This window comes from Corapipo altera, unplaced genomic scaffold (assembly GCF_003945725.1).
Source record: "Corapipo altera isolate COAL_440 unplaced genomic scaffold, ASM394572v1 58, whole genome shotgun sequence".
NCBI lineage: Eukaryota > Metazoa > Chordata > Aves > Passeriformes > Pipridae > Corapipo > Corapipo altera.
In genome coordinates this window covers 273,050-295,560 of record NW_020884898.1, presented here as the reverse complement: position 1 = coordinate 295,560, position 22,511 = coordinate 273,050, and the positions used below count along the sequence as shown (strand labels likewise).

General features: G+C 41.7%; 1 protein-coding gene across 1 annotated transcript; it reads left to right on the top strand.

Annotated features, from left to right (window-relative positions):
- The first annotated feature begins 2,610 nt into the window (after window positions 1-2,610).
- On the top strand, window positions 2,611-21,526 carry ZBTB11 (zinc finger and BTB domain containing 11). The gene is made up of 11 exons (XM_027648676.1): window positions 2,611-2,935; window positions 5,646-5,881; window positions 6,537-6,768; window positions 7,902-8,689; window positions 10,706-10,885; window positions 11,391-11,627; window positions 12,007-12,151; window positions 13,138-13,255; window positions 15,771-15,929; window positions 16,398-16,573; window positions 18,289-21,526. The coding sequence occupies exons 1-11, from the start codon at window positions 2,626-2,628 to the stop codon at window positions 18,819-18,821; spliced, it is 3,114 nt and encodes a 1,037-aa protein (XP_027504477.1). The 5' UTR covers window positions 2,611-2,625; the 3' UTR covers window positions 18,822-21,526.
- Window positions 21,527-22,511: the final 985 nt, after the last annotated feature.

Below are 22,511 nucleotides of genomic sequence, written 5' to 3'. Positions count from 1 at the left end.
GAAGGTGGAGCTGGTGTTCACAGGGAGTTCTTGCTGGAGGACAGCTCAGCACATAAGTTTATTTTGCATCTGTGACAAGTGACGTAAAAAGAGGTTTCTAAGATCAAGAGATGCAGACTGAAGTGGGGGTGAAGCAGTGCCATTTGTAAGACACCTAAAAGGGTTAATGCAGTTCCCGTGTTGCGCAATGCATGTAGCAAGATGTAGAGAATCAAAGGAGGAAAAGGTTGAAAAAAGGGACTGGATTGTTTCATGGGCTGTGTGGCTCTTAAAGGTTCTCATGCAATTCATGGGTCGGGAAGTAACAAAACGATGGATTGCTTGAAGCAATCCAGGAAAAAGATGCCTGTGAAGGTTGAATGAGTTCAAATACAGCTGATAGTACGTGCTTGCTTAAAGCCTGTTTAATTAGGTTCATATTTAACTTCCAGAACGCAGATGGGGTTTCCCTTAGTAATTCACCCTCCCACCACTAGAGGGATTGAAATTTCTCATGGGAAATACCTGCCTGCCTTAGTAATTGTGCTGTACAGACAACATGCCCAAACTTTGCCATAGTTTTGCTGGACAGCAGTAGCCCTGGCAAAGCAACGTCCTCTGAGTTACCAGAACTGTAACAGAAAACAAACCTCTATTTTCTGGATGAGCTACTTCTCAATTTACTGATGCCAAATCTTGATGCCTGTTAGCTTTGAGGGCTTGCTTTGCTATCCTACTGAACTGGTCAAGGAAGCAGCTGTGTTCTTACAGTTCTGCTTCCTGCAGTTCTTTAGGGCTTCAAACCCACAATGGCTGTAATGGGCACTCTGGGTTACAGGCTGTATTTCTGAGTTATGCTTTGTTTTGAGTTTCCTAATAAAATAGATATGGGTCTGGGTGAAGTCTTCAACCCTTTTAAAAAAGGCCTAGCTTGATTACATTAATGGAATTTGCACCGTTACCTTCCAAACAATTCTGCTTTTTGGTAATTGAAAAATGCATAGGAGCTACTCATGTTTAGAATGAGGTTGAAGGCTTTTAAACTGATTAAGATACTTGAAAGTGAAGGAGCCAGAATCTGGAAAGGATTTTTAGAGATCTAAAACTGAAGGCTGGAAACACCACTGCAAATTACCTGTGCTAGTGGTGATGATACAAATCGTGATCATGTCAGTGTCATACAAAGCACCTGGTACCCATCATGTGCCCTTGTGAAAGTTTTCAGCTAAAAAGCTAAAAAAGAAGATGAGCTTCCACAAACAATCTGCTTGAAATACCATTAATATAAACTGTCACATTGGACTAATTTATAAGACACCATTTGTTAATTCTTTGAAGTTTGCAGGCTTTGGCTGCCTGGTGTTACTGCAGAGGTGCCCTGAAATGCTTCTTCCTTGATGTTTATGGCTGAGTTCTAAATGATCTGGTGAAGTGGAGTAACAGGTCATCAGGTTACTCCTCTCACAAGCTATGCTTCAAGTGAGTGAGGCAGCTTGTTCAGAGCAGGACATTAACCTCAGCTCAAACATAGTTGTAATAGAAAGAATTAACATGGGAATTAATATCGTGTTTTCCTAATGCAATGTCATTCATCCTCTATCAAGTATTTATCTCCAAAAATTGAATACTTAAATTGGTCATAGGCCCAAAAATTAGGTTGAAAAGGACCTCCAAAGGTCAGCTACTCCAACGCCTTCCTCAAAGCATGGCTATTTACATCAGGTTGCTGAGATGAGTATCCAGCTGAGGTTTGAACAGCTCCAAGGACAGAGGTCCCAGAACCTCTTAGGGCAACCTGTTCCATTATTCGACCACCACCATCGTTAAAAAAAAACCCAAACAAGCAAAAAAACACAAAACCTCCTCCCTTTTATATAAAACAGAACCTTGGGGCAGCCTTGCTCCATCCCGTCGGTATCCCTGTGTGAGGGACCCCTGTGCTCCCAAGTACCGAGCGCAGGGGAAGGGTTAGGGTTCCTGCGTTTCATTTCCTGTCTCTGTTACGAGTGTAAAAGCCGGGTCAGAGTTCAGACAAGGAGAACCAGCAGCTGACGTTTAAAATACGTTCTCCCTCGCGTCTCACAGGTGATACAGAGCACACCGAGTCCCGCGCCGGTGCTGCTCCTGATCACAGTGCAGCCCGAATCTCACTGTTCGTCTGCTCGCTGCCCTTGCTCCCGTGGCAGTTCTGGAGCGGAGGCCGCTCGTTTCGGAGCCAGGGCTCCAAAGGGATTTATTTATTCGGGAGCGCTCACGGCGCCGCGGCCGCGCCCTCCCACGCAGCCTCTGCCCGACTCCAAGATGGCTGCCCCGGCCCCTGCGCGGCCTCTCCTCTGCCCGGTTCCAAGATGGCCGCCCCGCTCCCCCATCGCGAGCGGCGCCTTCCCCGCGTGCCCGCCCCTGCCCCGCCCCTCCCGCGCGCGGTGGTCCCTGCGTCACTTCCGATTGTGCAGCAGCCATTTTGTCTTTCCGCCGCGGCCGCTGCCCGAGCTTCTCCCTCCCTCCCGCCGCCCGGGGCCGCGACACTCCAGTTCCCCCCCGGGCGCGGCTCCCGCTGGCCCCGGGGCCGAGCCCCCTTCCCCGCCCCGACAGCGGCTCCGAGGGCGCGGGGGGCAGCTCCCGCGCCCCTCACCCCCCCCCCGCGTCATGTCCAGCGAGGAGAGCTACCTGGCCATCCTGCGGTACCTGACCAACGAGCGGGAGCCGTACGCGCCGGGCACGGAGGGCAACGCCAAGCGGAAGATCCGCAAGGCCGCCGCCTGCTACGTGGTGCGCGGCGGGACCCTGTACTACCAGCGGCGGCAGCGCGACCAGCAGCGCTTCGCCGAGCTGGAGGTGGTGCTGCAGGCCGAGCGCCGCGCACGCCTCATCCGCAACGCGCACCTGGCGCCCGACGGCGGGCACCGCACCCGCCTGCAGACATGGCAGGGGCTCTCGCAGAAGTACTGGTGGAGAGGTGGGTGCAGCCGCGGGACACGGGGCGGGCGGACGGGGCTGCGGCTACTGAGGCGCTAGGGCAGAGTCACAGGCTGGGACAGGCTGGGAAGGACCACGGGTGGGTCGTCTGGTCCAACCTCCCTGCTCAAGCAGGGTCATCCCAGAGCACACGGCACAGGGTTGTGTTTAGACGGGTCTTGAATGTCTGCGGTGAGGGAGACTCCACACCCCCTCTGGGCAATCTGTTCTAGCACACAGTCACTTGCACAGTAAAAAAGTTCTTCCTCATGTTCTGGTGGAATTTCCTGGGCATCAGTTTCTGCCTGTTGCCTCTCGTCCTATTGCTTGGCACCACCTAGCAGAGCCCGGCTCCATCCTTTTGACAGCCTCTCCCTTCTGATACTTACAGACACTGATGAGGTCCCCTCTCAGCCGTCTCTTCTCGAGGCTGAACAGACCTAGCTCCAGTCCCTTAATTACCTTTGTACCCTCCACTGGCCCCGCTCCAGGAGCTTCCTGTCTGTCTTGTGCTGCAGGGTCCTGAAGGGATGTCCTTGTTCCCTCCCTGGAGAGAGCAGGAGAGCAGATTACCGGTGCCACCTCGAAGCACATGGCCTCTGTCACTCCCCAAGGGGCAGGGCTCGCTCTGCAAGGTGCACCTTGGCCAGCAAATTGTCCCAGGACTTCTTACCCAGTAGTCCTCTTTTGAATATATGAAAACACAGAACAGGACTCTCCCCTCCAGGTGTCGCATACAGCTCGGTTAAGGCAGGGACTTCTTAAACGGAGTGCCTTGTATGGGGAGATAATCCGTTCCATGTGACCCGGGTTAGGTTTTAACTTCATCCGTGCATGTGGATGGTGATCATGTTTAGGTACTACAGCTGCCAGTGGTGGTTTGCAGTCCTGGCACTCGTTTTTATATTTATCTCTTTCTTCCAATGAGAAGCTGAAACAACCAGACCAATTCTCAGCTGAGTCCTGAGTGATATCACAGCTGTTGAAAATGGTGGTGCATGAACAGCAATAATTCCCAGTTGGGGCCTTCTTTTGGCTGAGCCAGTGACTTGATATCTTGTTCCCTTTGGATTGCTGTTCTACTTTTAGTCCTAGGTATCCATTAAAAAATATCCTGCTTTTCGCTTGCCAAGGGCCCAGATTGTGTCTGTATTGCTTCTCTTGTTCTACTTTCTTCATCAGTCAGCAGGTCTGTCATTTCAGCTTTGGTTTTCCCTATCTTAATTTGGAGGGGGTTTGCTCTGGATGCAGCACATCCTTCCGGTACAGATCTCCTTGACTTGAATACCCTTTGATGTGAAAAAGGATTTGTTGTCTCAAAGTTGATATATCTATTCTGGATGGTGGTTTCCTTGCCTTTATCTGCATTCTCATTGTCTGCCCAGTATTGGACTGTTCTAGCATCTGCTGTCACCCTGTGCTGGAAACTTCCCCGATGGACCTCATCACATCTTCTGTTTGTCAGGAGAGAGCATTCTGTATCCTGCATCTTTTGAGGTTACTAGTCACCTTTATTTGCACAACCTGTACTCTCCTGTTTCTCTTGCACTGAAAATACTAAAATTCATTCCCTGCTTTCAGTTCAAGTATTATGTTTCTTACCTGTGTCTCCTCTAAAACATTGTTTTCCTTTGCCATTACAATACTCTTGGGCTTCCAGTGGACAGCAGCTTTGACCCAGGTGTCATGTGGGGAGATGGGTGTCAGTCTAGTGTTTGTCTGCTCCAGGTGGGAAGCAATGGGCTGGAGCATGGCCCAGGGGCCAGGACAGGTGTTGGATACGTGATTTGAAGACCAGACAGCTCCTGTGCTGAGAACTAACCCTGATTTGAGATAAAATCAAGAAAATGTAAAAGTGTTTGAAATAGGCATGAATGTCTTGGGTTGCCTTAAGTGTGTGTTTTCCTGATCTTTACAGGGATACATATGGAATCATAGTGCATCTCATGCCCTGAGAAGGTGTGAGCAGTGCAAGTCTAAGACTCTGTCAGCCAAGTTTTTGAACTGTGCTGGGTTTGAACTATGGCTGTTACATATGTTACATATGTTCTTATGTTCTCCTAGTGAAGGAAATTAATTTGGATTGAAAGCCATACACAGAAAATGTCTGGGTACCTAGAAGAGGACCCTGGGTTTAGGAACTATGAAGTGTCTAAAATTATTTAGTTACACTGATTAGAGTAGTGGTGGGAATTACTTCGTTTAAATTCCAAAATCATAAGCATTTGATTTAAATCAGTGTTAATAATATGTATCATCATCATTGCATATAACACAGTTGATCTCAATTTTGTAAAACCCCTTAGGTGAGCCTTCCAATTCCTGTCCCCTTCAATAAGAACAAGCCATTGGTGTTGGCTAAATGCAGGACTACATTGCAGGTTTCATTTTCTTGGGATTCTTACATTAAATGTCTGAGTACCATTATTTTTTTCTAGCCTTAAAAATCTTTCTAGGAGAGTTTGCTTGATGTAGTGACATTCTAAATGTTATTTCAAATTAATGGATTACAGTAGTAACATGCAGTATCATGAAATGGTGGGAGAGAATCAGAACTGGTAATGTGAAGTAGGAACGTGTAGGTGATTGACTTCCCTTTCCTTGGTTAGCATGTAATATGGTTATGCTAATCACCTACATGTTTAATTGTGTGTTTAAGATAAATTCAATTACAATGAGAAGCCTAATTAAGCTCCATTAATTTTCCTTAGGTATCCTTAAGCAGGTTAAAGATTACATTAAAGAATGCAGCAAGTGCCAAGAAAAGCTGGATCGCTCTAGATCTCTGTCGGATCCTTCTGAAATGCTGGGGGAACTAGGACTGGATGCAAAATCTCATGAAGATAGCAATGAAACAGATGATGAATTGAGTAACACAGGATCAATTCCAGCTGCATCCCCAAAGCCTATGAAGAAGAAGCCAATAGCAAAGCATGAGCTTGTGTTTGTAAGTACCACTGTTTACCTCTGAATGAATTTGAATTGTCTGTTTCTGCATTCTTGGTCATGTACTTATTTTCCATTGTTTTGATAATCTTGTAATAGCAAAACAATATAAATTTTGCCAAAGATATTGAATATGTGCAAACAGGTTACTGGTATAGATGATATGAAATTAATTATAGTACATCACTGTTGGAAAAGAAAATCATCCTGACTCCTATTTGTGGATATAGAATCCAAGGTAAAATGAATGGCAAAATTACCAGTGATAAAACATCACATACAAGATTGTCTTGGACTCTTTATCTGTTCCTTAATAAATGATGCTATATTGATACATAAAGTTCTTGTTCATAAGTGCAGGCTCATGGGCATGTAAAGACACGAATCTAGAAACCATTTCAGATTGTAGCGTAGAAAAATATGGTCAAAGAACTGTTTGAACGTATCTTCCCATTTTTCCAGTTCTGTGCTTTAACTGTGTTTGGAGGGAGGGTGAAGCTTAAAGAAGAAAACAATAGTAAATTTAAGCCTTATGTTATACAGGCTTGAACTGATTGCATGGTTGCAGAAAATAATCCTTTTCTGTGTTTCAGTGTGAATGCTTAAAAAGGCACAATCTAAATGTAATGAAATTTTCATAATGTTGTTTATGACAGGTGGACAGTAAGGGCCTTGTGAAGCAGTCATCTTCCAAACATTGTCTGTCAGTCTTAAACCAGCTGAATCAGCAGAGGCTTTCCAATCAGTTCTGTGATGTGACTTTGCTGATTGAAGGAGAGGAGTACAAAGCTCACAAATCTGTCTTGGCAGCCAACAGCGAGTACTTCCGAGAGCTCTTCATTGAAAAGGGAGCTGTCACTAGTCATGAAGCTGTAGTGGATCTGTCAGGTGAATTGCTGTGGGTTTCAAAGCTAGAAATCATAATATCCTAACTAAGGTGTTTAATTCAGTCTTTTTTGAATGTTCAAGACAAATGTTTATCATGCTTTTTTCTCTCTTTTAATCTAAAAGTGTTTTGTGTGGATTTTAATGCTAAAGCAATCCCTCTGATTTTGTCCAATCTGATTTTCCATGGACAGTGGTATTTCATCTGAAAATATCTGAGAAGCTTTTGATTGATTTTTTTTTTTTTACCTTGCTTAAATGTGTTTCCTCCTTGTATTAGTCACAAACATTAAAAGGGGACATAATCAAATGTTGAATACATCAGTGGGGGATGTTGACTAGCTTCTTGGAGAGCTGTTTAGCTTACCAAATGCTAAATTGTTTCTTAATGCTCTGAAGTATTATGCATGTCTGCTTATTTCTCAAACCTTCTGGTATGTTAAAGGTTGGAGACAATTCTAAAATTAATGCTTTAAAAATAGGTTTGTAGCAATGAAGAATACTGTACAGAACATAGCCTTCTGCATTGCTTTCTCATGAGTTCTTAACTGTGCCTGTCTCTGCATGAACAGTACATTTCTAATATGAAGGTCCAGAAGCTCCCCCAGATCAAATGCTTGATTTATGATTTACACAACTGTGGAAAATTTTACCAAATTCTTATATTTAAGCATTTCTATCTATATATCCATATATTTGTTGTTTCCAATAGCTATTTTCTTGTTTTATTTTTCTGCCGCATGAGTTGATACTTAAGTCCTGAGTTCTTTCTGAATGTAGCAGGTCCAGAAAAATTTTGGCTAAATTAACGTATTTCAAAAATACTGTGGCTCTCCCAGCATCTTGAAACATTTTTCTAGGCAATTTTATTGTGAAACTACCTAAGTTCTGTGTAGTTATTGGAAAAGTTGTCTGAGCTTACTTACCCATAGAAAATACATGAGGAGGAAGCTTTTGTGTAAATGACAACTAATTGAGTCCCAGTGGAGAGGCTTCAATGTTATTTCAAAGTATGTTTTGCTCTAAATTTCAGACTTAACCCTATCAAAGGTGAACTGTTGTATTCATCATGGGATATTTTGGTGTAATTCCGGGTCATCAGTACTTGCTCTAATACCTTGTTTTGTTCCTGGTAGGGTTCTGCAAGTCCAGTTTCCTGCCTCTGTTGGAATTTGCTTACACTTCAGAATTAACTTTTGATTTCTGTAGCATGGCAGAAGTGGCCATGCTTGCCCGGCATCTCTTCATGACGGATGTCCTGGAAATCTGTGAAAATGTGCACAAACAGATGGAAGAGAAACAAATCACGGTGTACCAAAAGGGAGACATTCAAACTGTGGAGTCAACACAGAACTTAGCAGAGCAGGCTGAAGTTGAGACACAGCCCACGGATGGTGCTGAGCAGCTTAAGCTCACAGACAGTGAAGTGCCAGTAGCTGTGAATGGAGCTCCTTCCTCTGCTGAGACAGAGGAGGCAGCAGCACCCCAGCCCAACCTCCTGCACCCAGAGCCTCTGGAGGCCACTCCCAGTGATCTTCCAAAGCCTGTGGAGCAGCGTGAAACAGCTGAGAATTACATCAAGATCCAGCTGGTGGAGAGCATTTCAAACAGCCTCTTCAAAAGGTTGGGTGTGGAAGATGTGGACATAGAGAGTCAAACAGAAACTGAGACCGTTCAAAATGAAAGTGATAAAGCACATGTGGACACTGCTGCTGAAGACTCCTCAGAGACACTCACGCAAACAAGTAACGAACAGAGCATCCCAGTTTCCCCACAGGAAAACCTTGCTTCCAGCCAGGATGATACTTACAAGAGCAAGCTTCGCCAGCGTTCTGTCAGTGAAGGGGGATATATCAGATTGCATAAAGGAATTGAAAAGAAACTGCAAAGCAGAAAGACAAATCCTAAATCTGCAGTACAGCAGGTATTCTATCTGTCCTAAGACCTGTTGTCAGTAATTACCAGTGTTTCAAAACCTATCTGAAAAGACTGCTTCCCAAAAAAAAACAACCCACAAACAAAAAAACCCATTGACTTGGCATCGATATTCCTGCCATATTAAAGATTCTGAGAATGCTCAGTGACCTTAGCCCAGCTTGAGTATCTTCTCACAGCAATCCTCGATGATCTGTGAATTTAATTCTTAACTATCTCATGTGTATGTCAGTCATAGACAGATGTATTTATCTGTTAGAGAAGTGAGACCCTACATTTGTTCAGACTGGAAAACAACATTGGGAAAGAAAAATTTGACATCCCACGTGGATCTTAAGATGTAGTCGTAAGTCACAATAATGCAGTCCTGCTACCTTCAGATTGGAGTCAGTTCAGAAAAAAAGGTTCAAAGAGCATTGATGTTAAAAACTCTAGCATTCGAATATACTAAGTGTTTAGGCACCAGTTCCACACACAGGGGAATAATTTGTTGTCATTACAACACCCTCACAGCCAGAAACTGTAGCATTATTTTCTTTCCTACTGATGGACAGTTCAAATCCCGGGTGTTAGAACCAGCACAGTCAAAATACTTGAGCAGTCTATTTATGAGGGTTGGAAAATGGCAAGTTTTTGTTCTGTTTTGGGAGCGGGGAATATTTACCTTCAGAAACAACTCCTGTTAACTTACTTTGCAGTTTTTAAATCCAGCCCATTGACACATGAGGTCCACAAACAGTGGCCACCTATGGAAAAAAGCAGTTGGTTTAGATAATTGCTTGGGATTGGATTCAGGAGTGGGTTTCTCCTTTCCTAACTCATTTCACAGCTTTTAGCACTTTTGTCTCGGGCATCCCTCAACTTCCCCCTCTGGCACTGGATGTGTCATTAGCTTTGGGAAGGAGACACTCCTTTCTGAGTTCCCAGGTTTGATGCTGGCAGAATACCAGGAAAGTGACTGCAGGAAAAATGCTGCCGACTTGAATTACTGTGCTTCCACTTGGCATTCAGATACTGGGGATGAGGTGTGCTGTGTAGGAATTACTTTCCAAGCTCTTACTAACCACACACTGAACAAAATTATTTTTGTGGCTTCAAAATTTCGCTAAGTTTGCATAAGTTTTCAGATCAACAGTAACATTTAAAAAAATATATGAAAATGTTGTCTCTGTGTTGAGTTTGTTTGGCTTCCAGAGGCATGGAAGGGCTGGCATGTTTTCAAAAACTGTTAGATACCTTGCTTGTTGGGAGAACAGGACAAAGAAATAGGGATGCTTGTATTTCCTTCCCTTGCCTTATTCTCAGAACCCCAAAGGGTCCCGATACAGGAAATTTCAGCCTGTTCACTTAAAATTTGGCATCTAAAGAATTTGACAGTGAGTTTCTACAAAGAAACATGAAATTATCAGCTCCAGGTAGCACTGCCAATGATGCCTAACAAAAAACCACTAGTGCCTTACATAAAAAAATCTCCAGGAAAGCTGGAATACTCTTAATCTGAAAGAATTTATTTACTTAAATACTGTGAATTTTTAGTAGGTTATTAATAGCTCATAGGCCTTTTTTTATTATTATTTAATATGATGACTTTTCTAGTAAAGCTAATATAAATTCTGAAAAGGGAAGTTGGGGTTCAGCAAAGGGTTAGAAACACTTGATAGAAATTGTGACTGGTAGTACTTTGTGATTCCCCTGTAACTATCCCTTAGCTCTCACTTAGGGAGTTACTCAGGGCTGAATAGTTATTTGTCCCTGAACTGAAAAATCATCGTGTGCCCATTATCATAGGCAGTTTACAGTTTTAAGACCAGTTTGTCACTCACCATGAGATCTGTAGTTTTATAGTGAACTGAAATAAGGTAACTTTCTAGCAGCTGAGTTAACTTTGCCAAATTAACAGGTATTATAGCAACACAGAAAAATCAGTTTTTAGTACTCACTTGCAGAGGAAGTATGAAATACAGTGTAGTAAAATTCATTTAAGAGTTATGTTTTTCCAACCCAGGTTGCCATGAAGCTGGTACAAAGAGGGAAAAAAATGAAACAGCCCAAAAGAGAGACCACGGAAAATAACGAAGTTGAAGCTCAGCACAAGTGCACAGAGTGTGGAATGGTGTTCCAGCGGCGCTATGCACTTATAATGCACACACTGAAACATGAAAGATCTCAAGAATATAAATGTCCTGTAAGTTGAGGGTTTTTTTTTTTGTCTGTAAACCTCCCTCTTAATGAAAATTCATTGAGTAATGACGTTAGTAATTATTTTTTCTTGCCTTTTCTTGGTACAAGCTGCTTTTTTCCTTAAGGATTTCGGAGTCAGATGCAGTCTTGATCTGGGTGGGGTAAAATGTGGTGCAGCCGCTTGGCCTGACAGCACTGTGTGACATGGGAGTATGCCTGCTGCTCAAGACAGTGCTGATGTGGGATTTACTTTAGCCTTACCAGTAAATTTGCAACTGTGTTTAGATTCAGCTAGAAGTTAGTGTCACTGGGAAGTGATCAGAGGTTCTGTCAGTAGCCATAAGATTAAAAATGTGCAACTATTAATTAATCTGAGATAAAATACCTGTTGGAGTCGGGTTTTAGATTTAACCATATTACTCTACTCAAAATCTTTGATAACCTTTTTGGTTTTTAATATAATTCTGAGCATTAAAAGCAAAGTAAAGTTGTGATATTTTCTTTGCCAGCTGTGCAAAAAGGAATTCCAGTACGGTGCATCCCTGCGGGCCCACCTTGTCCGGCACACTCGGAAGACCGAAGCCAACCCCGCGGCTACGAGTGCGGAAGGGACGGGTGTGTCTGCGGTGAAAGGGAGAACCAAACGGGAATTCGTGTGTGATATCTGTGGGAGAACTCTGCCTAAGCCCTATTCTCTCAGAATACATATGCTCAAACATACAGGTGTAAAACCACATGCGTGCAAGGTAAAGTCATTTTACCCTCTAATCAAATCAGTACTGGTCTCTTGATATTTTGGCATTGATGCTGTGCCCTAAAATTCATGTTAGTTTTAGTCACTTCAGAATAGGGAATGCTGCTGTAACATCCTGATGAAATTGCTTGCAGTCCGAGAGCAAGAAAACTAGAATGAATTTGAGTCGTGAAAGTCCACATTCCTGTGTCTAGAAAAATGTCTTCCCTCGAGTATTCCTTTATTTAACAGACCAGTTCTGTCACTCGTGCAAAATCACAGGTGTGGCCATCCTAGTTCCCAAGAAATACAAGAGGTTTTGTTGTGTTTGAAGTTAAACACATATTATATAATGATTTTTGTTCTATTTCACCACGTACGGATTTTTTTAGGTTTGTGGAAAGACCTTTACGTATAAGCATGGATTAAAAATGCACTTGGCACTCCATGAAGTACAGAAACAGTTCAAGTGTGACTTGTGTGAAAAGTCTTTTGTCACAAAAAGAAGTCTTCAGGAACACATGAGCATTCATACAGGTAAGTGATGAGAAAGGAAATCCTTTTCCTTTGTCTGGCTGTTCTTTGCTGCTGAACTTCATTATTGTTCTTCAGTGTCAAAGACACTGTTTAAAAAAAGAAATGGCAGTTTCTCCTTTTTCCTCTAATGGTCAGGCAGCAGAAATAGAGGGAAGTAGTCATTTTCTGGGCTTATTTTACCATAACTTAATGTTATTATGCAGATGTTCTATACAAGAACAGGGAATCGTGCTTGGTCTTTTCCTGTGGTTTTATGTACATATTCAATGTCTGTATCATGTCAATTCAACAAAAAATAGACAGCAGGCTAGAATGTTTTAGAGCACTAACTCTTCCAGCCTATACTTTTGGAGGAAAACAAGTTAAATCTCTCAAAACCTCCATGTGTGTTTTACAAGACTTGCTGAACTAATGCTGACATTTTAAAAAGCCTGGTGTCTTGAAAGATCTTAGGATGTGAAAGAATGACAGTATAATAATTTAATATTATATATTAAATTATATATTATATTTAATATATTAGTACTCATCACTCCTACATTGATGAATTGGAGCAGAAATTTTTATTTTAAGGTATTGTTCCACAAGTTCAAGATTTAATACAATTAATTAAGCAATGCTGTGTTGCTGGAAAAGTTGCATAATATGTGAACACAGGCAATCGGGGGGGGTTCACACAAGAGGGCAGTTTTTAGGCTGCTCTCTTCTCATGACTGATTAGTAGCTGCAATGAGGTATTTGTGTGTAAAAAAAAAATGAAATAAAGCAGTTTAGAGTTGCTACTCCACTCTTTGTGTATTATTGCATTAGCACATACAAAATACACTTGAAAATTCTGTCTGTGTAATTGAACCAACTTCTCTTTGTAGCACTGCTCTGATTACTTAAGATAAACTATATAGGAATTAAAAAAAACACTCTCACAAAGCACTCCAGAGAAATGGAGGCCTGGCTTGGTAACATATTTTGTTTTGGTTTTTTTTCAGGAGAATCCAAGTATCTTTGCTCCATCTGTGGAAAATCCTTCCACAGGGCATCAGGGCTCAGTAAACACATAAAGAAACACCAACCAAAGCCTGAAGTTCGTGGATATCAGTGTACTCAGTAAGTTGGTTGGTGGGTTTCTTTGGTGGGCTTTTTTTCTTAACATTAAGATCCTCGTAATTTTAAAGGTCAAAAGCAGCTCCTTGATGTAGTGTAAAACCATTCCACTGGCCTGGGGTAAGACTTTTAAAGCATAAAAGTGAAAAGTGCATTTTTGTAAATACCTGTGTTGGAGAGCAAAAGCTTGGTTTTAAACTGTTACCTGGCTCTGGTTTCACACAGCTGTTCTCTAATGAGTGTGTTTGCACTGTAATAGGTGCTGTAATCTGTAGCTATGTGGGTTTACAGCTCCTTTGTAGGACAGATAAGAGTGGTAAAGTTGTCAGAGGCCAAGGGCCTTCAGCCTGGTTTTGCCCTCTCTAAGTGTGATAGTTGATTTCAGTTTAATTTGAAAATATCCTGTGTAGTCTACAGAGTCACGTACTTGTGTGCATAGCAGTGCACGCTGTGTTTAGCAAACAGCTCTGCAGGAACATGATCCTAAATTAAGACTCACTGACTGTTGGTTTAATTTGGTTATAAAACATACAAAACCACTTAAGTATCTTTGCATTATGGACTTTAGCAGAAAGTGTACTTGGAAAGAGTGCATCTCTTAGTGCATTAGTGAAACGTGGATACTTTTTCCATGACCAAGCAGACTGTAGGGGAACCTTTTTAAGTGACCAAGAAGGAGAAATAGTGCTTAATTTTTTTGGACTCTCGGTTAGGTCCCTGGGAAGCTCTCTCAAGTATTAAGAGGAGTTGCACAATTTATGAGTGCCTGTAGCATCTCAAGGTTTTAATGAAAGCAATAATCTGAAGTATTGTTTAAGGTATCTCTGGTAGTGCTGCTGCGTGCTAGCAAAAATAATATTTTCTGAGTGCTGAAAACTTACTTTAATTCTGTCAGCAATGTTTTTTAGTGCTTTTTAATGCTAAAAATATTAATCCTAGAAATACAAAGAAAGAGCTAATAGAGGCCACAGACACTATTTCATGAAACACACTAGGGAAGGCAGTTTTGGTTTTGAAGGCGAAATATGTTTTAAAAATGAATTTTTTTTTATTTAAGGCAGTAGAGTAATGGATGGAAAAGATCACCTAGACAGAGAAGATATTTTGAATCCCCAGCTTCTTCAAGACAGACACAGTCCTTGCTGCTTCTGCTGCAAAGATCTCTACTAAAGATATAATTGATGTTTCCACATCAATTATACTGCTTCACTAAGCAATAACCAGACTTTAGTTTTTTTAATTTGGTGGCTTGGAATGGAAACGTCACTGCCAGGCTTTAGTTTGAACTTGTGGCCAAGCTGAGTGAAGCTGACCATGAGTTATTTTCCTAAAATGGTCATGGAAGTTTTTCAGTGAAGTATGTGTTTGATAAATTGCAGTAATATGTAAGTGTTAGAGGGTGGTGGTTGCTTGAGTTTGGTACTTCTCTAATGACTTCTCCAAATATGCAACCCTTGAGGAGAGATTACCGAGTGCCAATCTTTGTGATACTTTTTGATGTGTCTGTGCGAACCAAGGATCTCCAAGAGCCCTATTTGAAGAGGAGTTGTCAGTTTTTCCAGCCTAGGAGGAGGAGTTTGTTTGGGTGGCTCAAGGGTCATCACCTATTTTCCCCCCTGCCCTCAAAAGCAAAGAAGACTTTTTCTCCTCTCCAGAATGCCCATTATTCAGGAAATGTAATGTAAAAAGTTTTGTTCCTGCGTGGAAGCTATTTTATATTTTCAGATTCCACTGGAGGTTGAGAATTCTGAGATTTCCTCATTCCGGTGGTTGATTGTCTACAGAATTTGAATCCTCCACCTTTGCCTGCTGACATTTGTCTGCCTCTGTCCTTTTCTGAGTCATAGAGCTCTGTGATGTTACATGAGCGAGGAGATAGAGATGATCAGCAGAATTTCTTTCAAAGGGAGAAAGCATGTCTTTGATTAGGCCAGTCTCTGTAGTTTTCATACCAAGAAGAGCTATACAGTCATATTGTGGCAAGGTGTAAATGAAGGAAAACAATAAGGTTGCCTGGGTTTAGATGTGTATAAGCATCCAGCTAAGGAATGAGTATCACTACTTTCAGATGCTTTCTTGTAGGGCCATGGATTTGATATATTCATTTCTAAAAAAAACTACATTTGAACATTACAAACAACAAATTCCAGTTGTCTGTGTATCAGTAATTAATCCTCTTTGGTTAAGAGAAGAAGCAGCTGTTAATGCCCTCCTATGTTCATACAGTATAACACAAATTTCTGATGTCTCCCAGTTGTTTTGACTTTGATTATTCCCCATCCAAATAAAAGAAAGAATGTAGTTACTCATAAGACAGTGTGTTTCAGAGGTCCTCAGGTTTTATCCCAGGCTTTCAAACAAGCTGCTGTTCTTTTTAATTTTCCCTAGTTTGGAAAGGGATTGTGCTTTATATAAATACTGATGATGCAGTAGGTGTTCTCAAAGACTTTAGTTGCTATTAAAGAATAGGGTCCCATTGCCTTTCTTATATAGGGTGCTAAAACATTTACTCTTACAGGTGTGACAAGAGTTTCTATGAAGCTCGAGATCTTCGGCAGCATATGAATAAACATTTAGGTGTGAAGCCATTTCAGTGTCAGTTCTGTGGAAAATGTTACAGCTGGAAGAAAGACTGGTATTCTCATGTAAAGTCTCATTCTGTCACAGACCCTTATAGGTAAGAGAAAATTATCAGCTGAAATGTACTAATCAAAATGAGATTATACAGATCCACAGCCAGCCAACAAGGAACTGCCTAGTCCACTCTAAAAGTACCAATTGATTGGTGGTGACTGGGGTCTTGAGAATGGGTGGTTGACTTTAAATAGTGTGGTTTAGCTGTTAATCTGCTGAGATAGTTCTGGGATTAAGATACATGACATAGTATGAGGATAAATATAATTGATGAAGTTAGAAATGCTTTATGTGGGATCTCACTTCCCTAGAAGGTAAGTGGAAGCTTTGTGGCTGTGGATAAGAGAAAATGTAATTCAGTCCAACTGTGTTACTTCTAGTTAGGGAACTGCTTGTTATGAGAGACAGTATTCCCATTAAAGTTTGCCTACCCTAACTCAAGTGCATTTTGGTTTAAATACATAAGTGTACAATAATGGTTTTAATAGATTTCTCACTTAACCCATTTTAGGTGTAATGTATGTGGAAAAGAATTTTATGAGAAGGCTTTGTACAGAAGACATGTAAAGAAAGCCACACACGGTAAAAAAGGAAGAGCAAAACAAAATCTGGAACGAGTTTGTGAGCACTGTGGAAGAAAATTCACCCAACTCCGGGAATATAGGAGACATGTGAACAATCATGAAGGTATGTAGAAAACAAACACTGATGACATTCCTCAACCCCTAAAACCATGGTGGAGAGAGGGATAATTATTTCTTTGAGTCTGTGTATGTCCTGTCTGGTAAGACATGTAGGAGTTCTTACAGATTCTCCAGTTAGTTTTAAGCTAGTCCTGCCTTGATAACTTGCTGCCAGTGATTCCTAGAGGTGGCTTTTGGGATCTTTCTAAAACTCCAGTCACACACAGGGACAAGGCCAATTTGTCTTTCTCAGAACTTTAACGGAAGAACTTTTTTGCGAGTGATTAAAAGGTAGAAATCTGGCAAAGAATTGGATGTCATAAAACATTCTCCACACACAGTTAAAATAATCTTCAGATAGGAGAATGATTTGCCTAAATTGAAAAAAAAAGAAATACCAATGTTGGAAATCGATCAACTTCTTGATTTGTAACAAGCAGTAAACTATGGGATGCTTGGTGAAAATATGAAAACATTTTACAGTTTTCTTTTTAAAAAAGATGTGAAGTATGAAATTGATTTTTGAGTATTGTGTTGTTGCAGCTGTGCTGGGATTCTATATTCTCCTATTGGAGGGCAAATCCCACTTTTTTGAAGCATTTCTCCTTTTAAAGAGCTCTTTTGAGTAAATCTAATAGCTGTCTAACTATTGAAGTGGAGATTTTGTGTTTGTTTCTAAATAAAGTGTCCTGCAATAGCCTGATCTACAGTAACTGTGACAGAGGAAAAGCCAGTATTGAGATGGCATTGGTCACCACCCATACGCCCCATTAGATATTACAGACCATGGAACTTAGATGTTATGAGGGAGAATAAGATTATAAAAACATCAGGTGCTGTATTTGAACATATGCAGTGTAGAAGAGGAGGTGAAATAGGTATAAGTGTACAGAAGGACTTACAGAAACAAAGAAATACAGAAATAAATTAAAAATTAAGAGACTTCAGGCAGAAGTGTGGAAAAGGAAAGGAAACAGCTTTTTGTTAACAAAATCTGAATAAACAATAAATGGTGCAATCAAAAACTTTCAGAAGGAACAAAACAAAGTCCCAAATCCCCAGGCAGGGAGGAAGAAACCTGCGGCAACCCGGGGCAGAAATGCAGGACTGTCCCAGCAGTTCAAAAGCTGCTCGCAGCCACGTGTGCTTGCAGCCAGCAATGAAAAAAAACTGAAGTCCTTTTCCCCCAGGCAGTCTTGAAGGCAGAATACTTTGCTCTGAGATGGGTTGGTCTCTCTCAGTCGTCCTCCATGAGGTATCCTGTGGGGAAAAAAATTTCCTTTCAGGAAAAGAGAATGAGGTTGCCAAAAACCAGGCTCCTGCTCTGTCCGGTCCCAGACGAAAACCCCAAAAGCCCCCAAAAGACTCCAAGCCCTCCCCACCCTGCCCAGCGTGTGCAGCTTTGCTCCGCCTCCAGCCCCATCCTGGAAGAAACAGAATGGGGGGGGAGGCATGACATTGGGAAAAAATTCCAACATTTCTTTTCAAACCTATGACAGTTGGGCTGAGCACTTGTTGAAAATCTTACCATTGAATGTATTATGGTTGCATTATATTGTAGTCCAGAAGCAGTGAACAGGATCTCTTTCTCACGTGGCAGATGTTACAGCATTCCTTTTGTTCTTTCATACTCCTCTGTTCCCTGTCAGTTCTCATCATGGCTCATGCCTGTTTATGAACTCTGGTGGTCATCTCTTCCTTGCTTTCCCCCGAGCACAGGTGTGAAGCCCTTTGAGTGTCTGACGTGCGGGGTGGCCTGGGCCGACGCGCGCTCCCTGAAGCGCCACGTGAGGACACACACCGGGGAGCGGCCGTACGTGTGCCCAGTGTGCAACGAGGCCTACATAGATGCCCGGACCCTGCGGAAGCACATGACTAAGTTCCACAGGGACTACATACCCTGCAAAATCATGCTGGAAAAAGATACTCTTCAGTTTCACAACCAGGGGACACAGGTGGAGCATGCCATCAGCATTTTAGCGGCAGACGTGCAGGAGCAAGAAACCGAGATTAGCTTTGGTGCTGGTGAGGGTGAGACTGTGGTAGTGACAGGGGAGACGCTTGAAGCCATCGAAGCAGTTGCAGCTACTGAGGAATGTACATCAGTCTCTACTCTTTCTGACCAAAGCATCATGCAGGTGGTGAATTATGTATTGGCACAACAGCAAGGACAGAAAATGGCTGAAGGGACGCAGGCCATTGAAACTGTAGAAGTAGAAGTGGCCCATGTTACAACAACAGAGTCCATTTAATGTATGAGAGAGCGTGAAGAGTGAGGTATTACAATCTGTGAGAGGCAAGTATTGAATGGGTTATCTGGGGCTTTCAGTGATGCCTGTTTTCAAACAGTTACTCCTCAGTACTGAACATTGTGGTGACGAAATACTGCACCACGCACTAGAGGGAAAAAGTTAAGATGCTCCAGTGTGGGCCAAGGCTTTGAAAGCTCAGATATCTGTACTGACCATAACTGAAAGAAAAAAAAAGTTAGAATAATGTTTTTTGTGTCATGGAGTAAGTATCATGCTGTAACTTAAAAATTAAAAGAAAAAACATATAAAAAGGCTGCACTAAAAACTAGAAATGCACAGCTATCGGTAGCTTTCTTTTTTTGTTTTAATGTGCATTTCCTCAGGTTTGTGAGCAGATTACTTCTATTGGATTCTGTCTGTTTACTCCCCAAGACAAGGGTGTGTTAGAATGCTTTGTGCAGCATGTGCTTCATGTGACATACAGAAAAACTCAGGCTTTTTTATTTGGGCAGAGGCACCATTGCTGTCAGTGAATCCCAGTTCGAAGAACTGACTTAAATTCCGGTCGGTGGGTGGCAGTCCAAGGTGCAGCAAAACACTGTTAAAATCTTTTACACATAATGGGCAGGGATCTTCTGAAGGCTGAGGAAGTGGTTCTCCAAGATGATTGTGAATTCAAGTTGACCAGAGGACAGCCCGCTGCAGGAAGGCTCCTTAGAGAAGTCAACTCCATTTGTAAGGGAGGAGCTTTCCCTGCAGCCTCTGTGCACAGCCATGTTTAGGTCAATGTTTGGTTGTCTAAAGGAAGCTGTTGCCAGCACTGATGTCTGTACCCAAAGCAGGCAGCCTAATGATGGATGTTTCTAGTTTTGCTTTACATTTAATGTACAAACTCTCAAATGAAAAAGGTGTAGCAGCACACTTCTTTGGGAATGTAAACATGCTGAAGAAGTCCACCTGGTTAAGATCTGATCTTGTAAGGAGGAGGAGCCTTGCTAATTCCCAAATAGGACACATAGCAATATCAGGATAGAGAAACAGGAAAATCTTAGTATGGGGTAAAAATCAGATTTGTCTCAAAATTACCAGTGTCTCTAGAAGACCTTATTACTGCTGCTGTAAGAAAATACTTCTAGGACCAGTTAATTACCCAGTGTTATACCACATAGATGGAAAAATCCTTACTAGGTGTTTCTGCAACCAAGTGTGACTCACAGCCATCCTTAGCCCAAGTTTACATGTCCCTTATTTAATACCACCAACAGTGCACATCTTGATGTGTACAAGGTGTGGGTTCTTTTATTGTTGGTTGTTTGGGTTGTTTTTTAAGCAAGCAGATGTTTGTTGAGGTAACTGAAAGTGCTTTGCATATGAACAATCAGAACTGTCTTTAAATTATTCTCAGTCTATAGTGGTATCAAATATTTCCTCATTTGGACAGTGGCAAGATACCCAAGGAGCCAGAAACCTGTACTGTTGCAGGGTAAACTTCATAAATAAAACAACGTGCATATAATTCTGTGCTACAGAAACAGATCCACTGAACAAAATTTAAGAAACCCTATGGCAAAGTAACCACCTCATTTGAATTAGTATTTCTACCTTTCATCTTATTTAACTATGTGAGTATCTATCTACTGAGCTACAGAGTGGACTTTTTATACTTCCCAATCCTGTAGATAAGCAGTTATTGAAAATTTTTCAGCAATATGTAGTTTGAGTTCCTGTCTTGGATCCAAATTAATTTGTAGATGTCTATTTCAAAGGTCAGGGTCTTCCTTCAGAAAAATAATGTAGTTATTTATACATTTTGCAGCCCTTTACAATTCTATTATTTTCTAATTACCAAATGGAATAAAACTAAAATTAATATTTAAAAAAAAATACTGCTAGCTGTAACTTGAATTTTTTATGGTCAAGAATCTGGAGATAGCCATCCTGCTTAAAATTAAAATACTGCCATTATGATGAAAAAATATTTAAAAGAGCACTAGATAAACTTTAAATTTACTTCAATGTGTTTATCCTACAAATTATTACTAAAGTGAAGAAATGTTCAAGGAAAAATAGCTGTAAATAATGCTAGAACATTATTTGTATATTTAGTGTGTTACCTTACAAAAAGAATATTACCAGCACCTCAGTTTAATCTTTGGTGCATTTATTTATTTGCCCAACCTATGGAAGAGGCAGAAGTGAATGTGAATTTCAGAGCCTTCCTATCCACTGTAAAAATGCTGTAACTGACTCAGTAGACTGCTCTTTAAAAACAACAACCAACCAAACAAATCCCAAAAGGTTGTTTCCTAAACTAGGGTCAGCCAGGAATGTCAAAGCTGAATGCTGTGCACCCCTTTCCTGACATGCTGTGCCTTACCTTTCCAGAACAGCGTGAGGTAAGTAGGGAGTGTCACTTTTGGCTTTGCTGTTCCCACCTATGTGTTGCCTTACATTTTTCTTTAGACTTCAGCACTTAAGATGTTCACTACCCTTCTGCAATCTATTTGAAGTCAGACTGCAAATATGCAGTTGATATTTGATTTTTTTTTAAATAAAGTTCATGAGAAGTGTCCATTTATTAAGTATTCCTGGTGAATTCCTGTACATAATTAATTTGATTTGTACATTCTGCTCTTTTTATTTAGTGTTAGATGTATAAAGTTATGGTTAATTCTGTCATCAAATAAACGGAGCTTTGCCATGAATTACTCTTTCAAGAAACTTTTTTTGGCTGATGAGGAGGAAGGGGTTGCAGAATTGTTTATTCCTCCTCAGTATTTCTTTCCATATATAGGCTAATGTCTGGTCTGAATAGTTCTAGGAAGGCCTGCTTTTTGATTTCCGCTTAAGGCTCAAAGAATTAACATGGATGAGGAAAGGAAACACACTGCCCTTCTGAATTTTGTCAGAACATGGCTCTGCAAGAGCACAGTGCTAACAAAAGACCGTGTATACTGATACTGAAATCACTCTGGCTGCCAGGCCTCTTGCTGGGGGAGGCATCTGCTCGGCCCCCGGCACCCGCTGTAACCACTGTGCTTTGTTTCAGGTGGTGTTTCTCTTGACTTGGGTTTCCATACAGCACTGGCACCCCAAGGCAAGCATCAGACAGCACTTCCACCTTGGCCTCTGCTCTGGGATGAATATTTGAGCAGGGGTTGTGGAGTGGAAATTGTCCTCCAGTGTCATCCTGGTTGAAGGATGAGCTGTACAGCTGCTCCTGGGCTGGGAACAGTGTCCTGTGCCTTTCCATTTGCTGTTACAGGAACTTTCAAGGCAACACCAATGGCGCAGAAAGGCTGATTATCTTTTGTGGTTCATCCTGATTCCTCAGGGAAGTGATAAGGGAGCTTTTTAGTGTATTGGCTCTCTGTAAGTAAAAAAGCAAGTATATAATTAAACAAAGACAGGTTTCAAAGGCTGAGTGCTGAAGGAGTAACGTAGCCTACTGTTGAATTACTGCTCTTCCACGGGGATGCAAAACAGCCAAGTGATGTGTGGATAATTTTCACACACCCCTTTGTTTTTACTTGAGCTAGAACTGTAATTCCTGGCTGTTAAAGGAATCATGGTGAATTTCTACAGTCCCGGAGGGGCGTATATTATGGCAACATTCAGGAGCCAGTCTTAGAGCTGCTGCTGACAGCAGGGTGGAACCCAGCAGCTCTCAAGCAGTTCTTTACCAAGGCC

What these genes read in the sequence shown, in the direction of transcription:
- ZBTB11 (XM_027648676.1), top strand. Translation starts at nt 2,626, where the DNA reads ATGTCCAGCGAGGAGAGCTACCTGGCCATCCTGCGGTACCTGACCAAC. An exon ending in GCAGAAGTACTGGTGGAGAG is followed by an intron (nt 2,936 to 5,645) that starts GTGGGTGCAGCC and finishes AATTTTCCTTAG; the next exon opens with GTATCCTTAAGCAGGTTAAA. An exon ending in ACACATGAGCATTCATACAG is followed by an intron (nt 12,152 to 13,137) that starts GTAAGTGATGAG and finishes GTTTTTTTTCAG; the next exon opens with GAGAATCCAAGTATCTTTGC.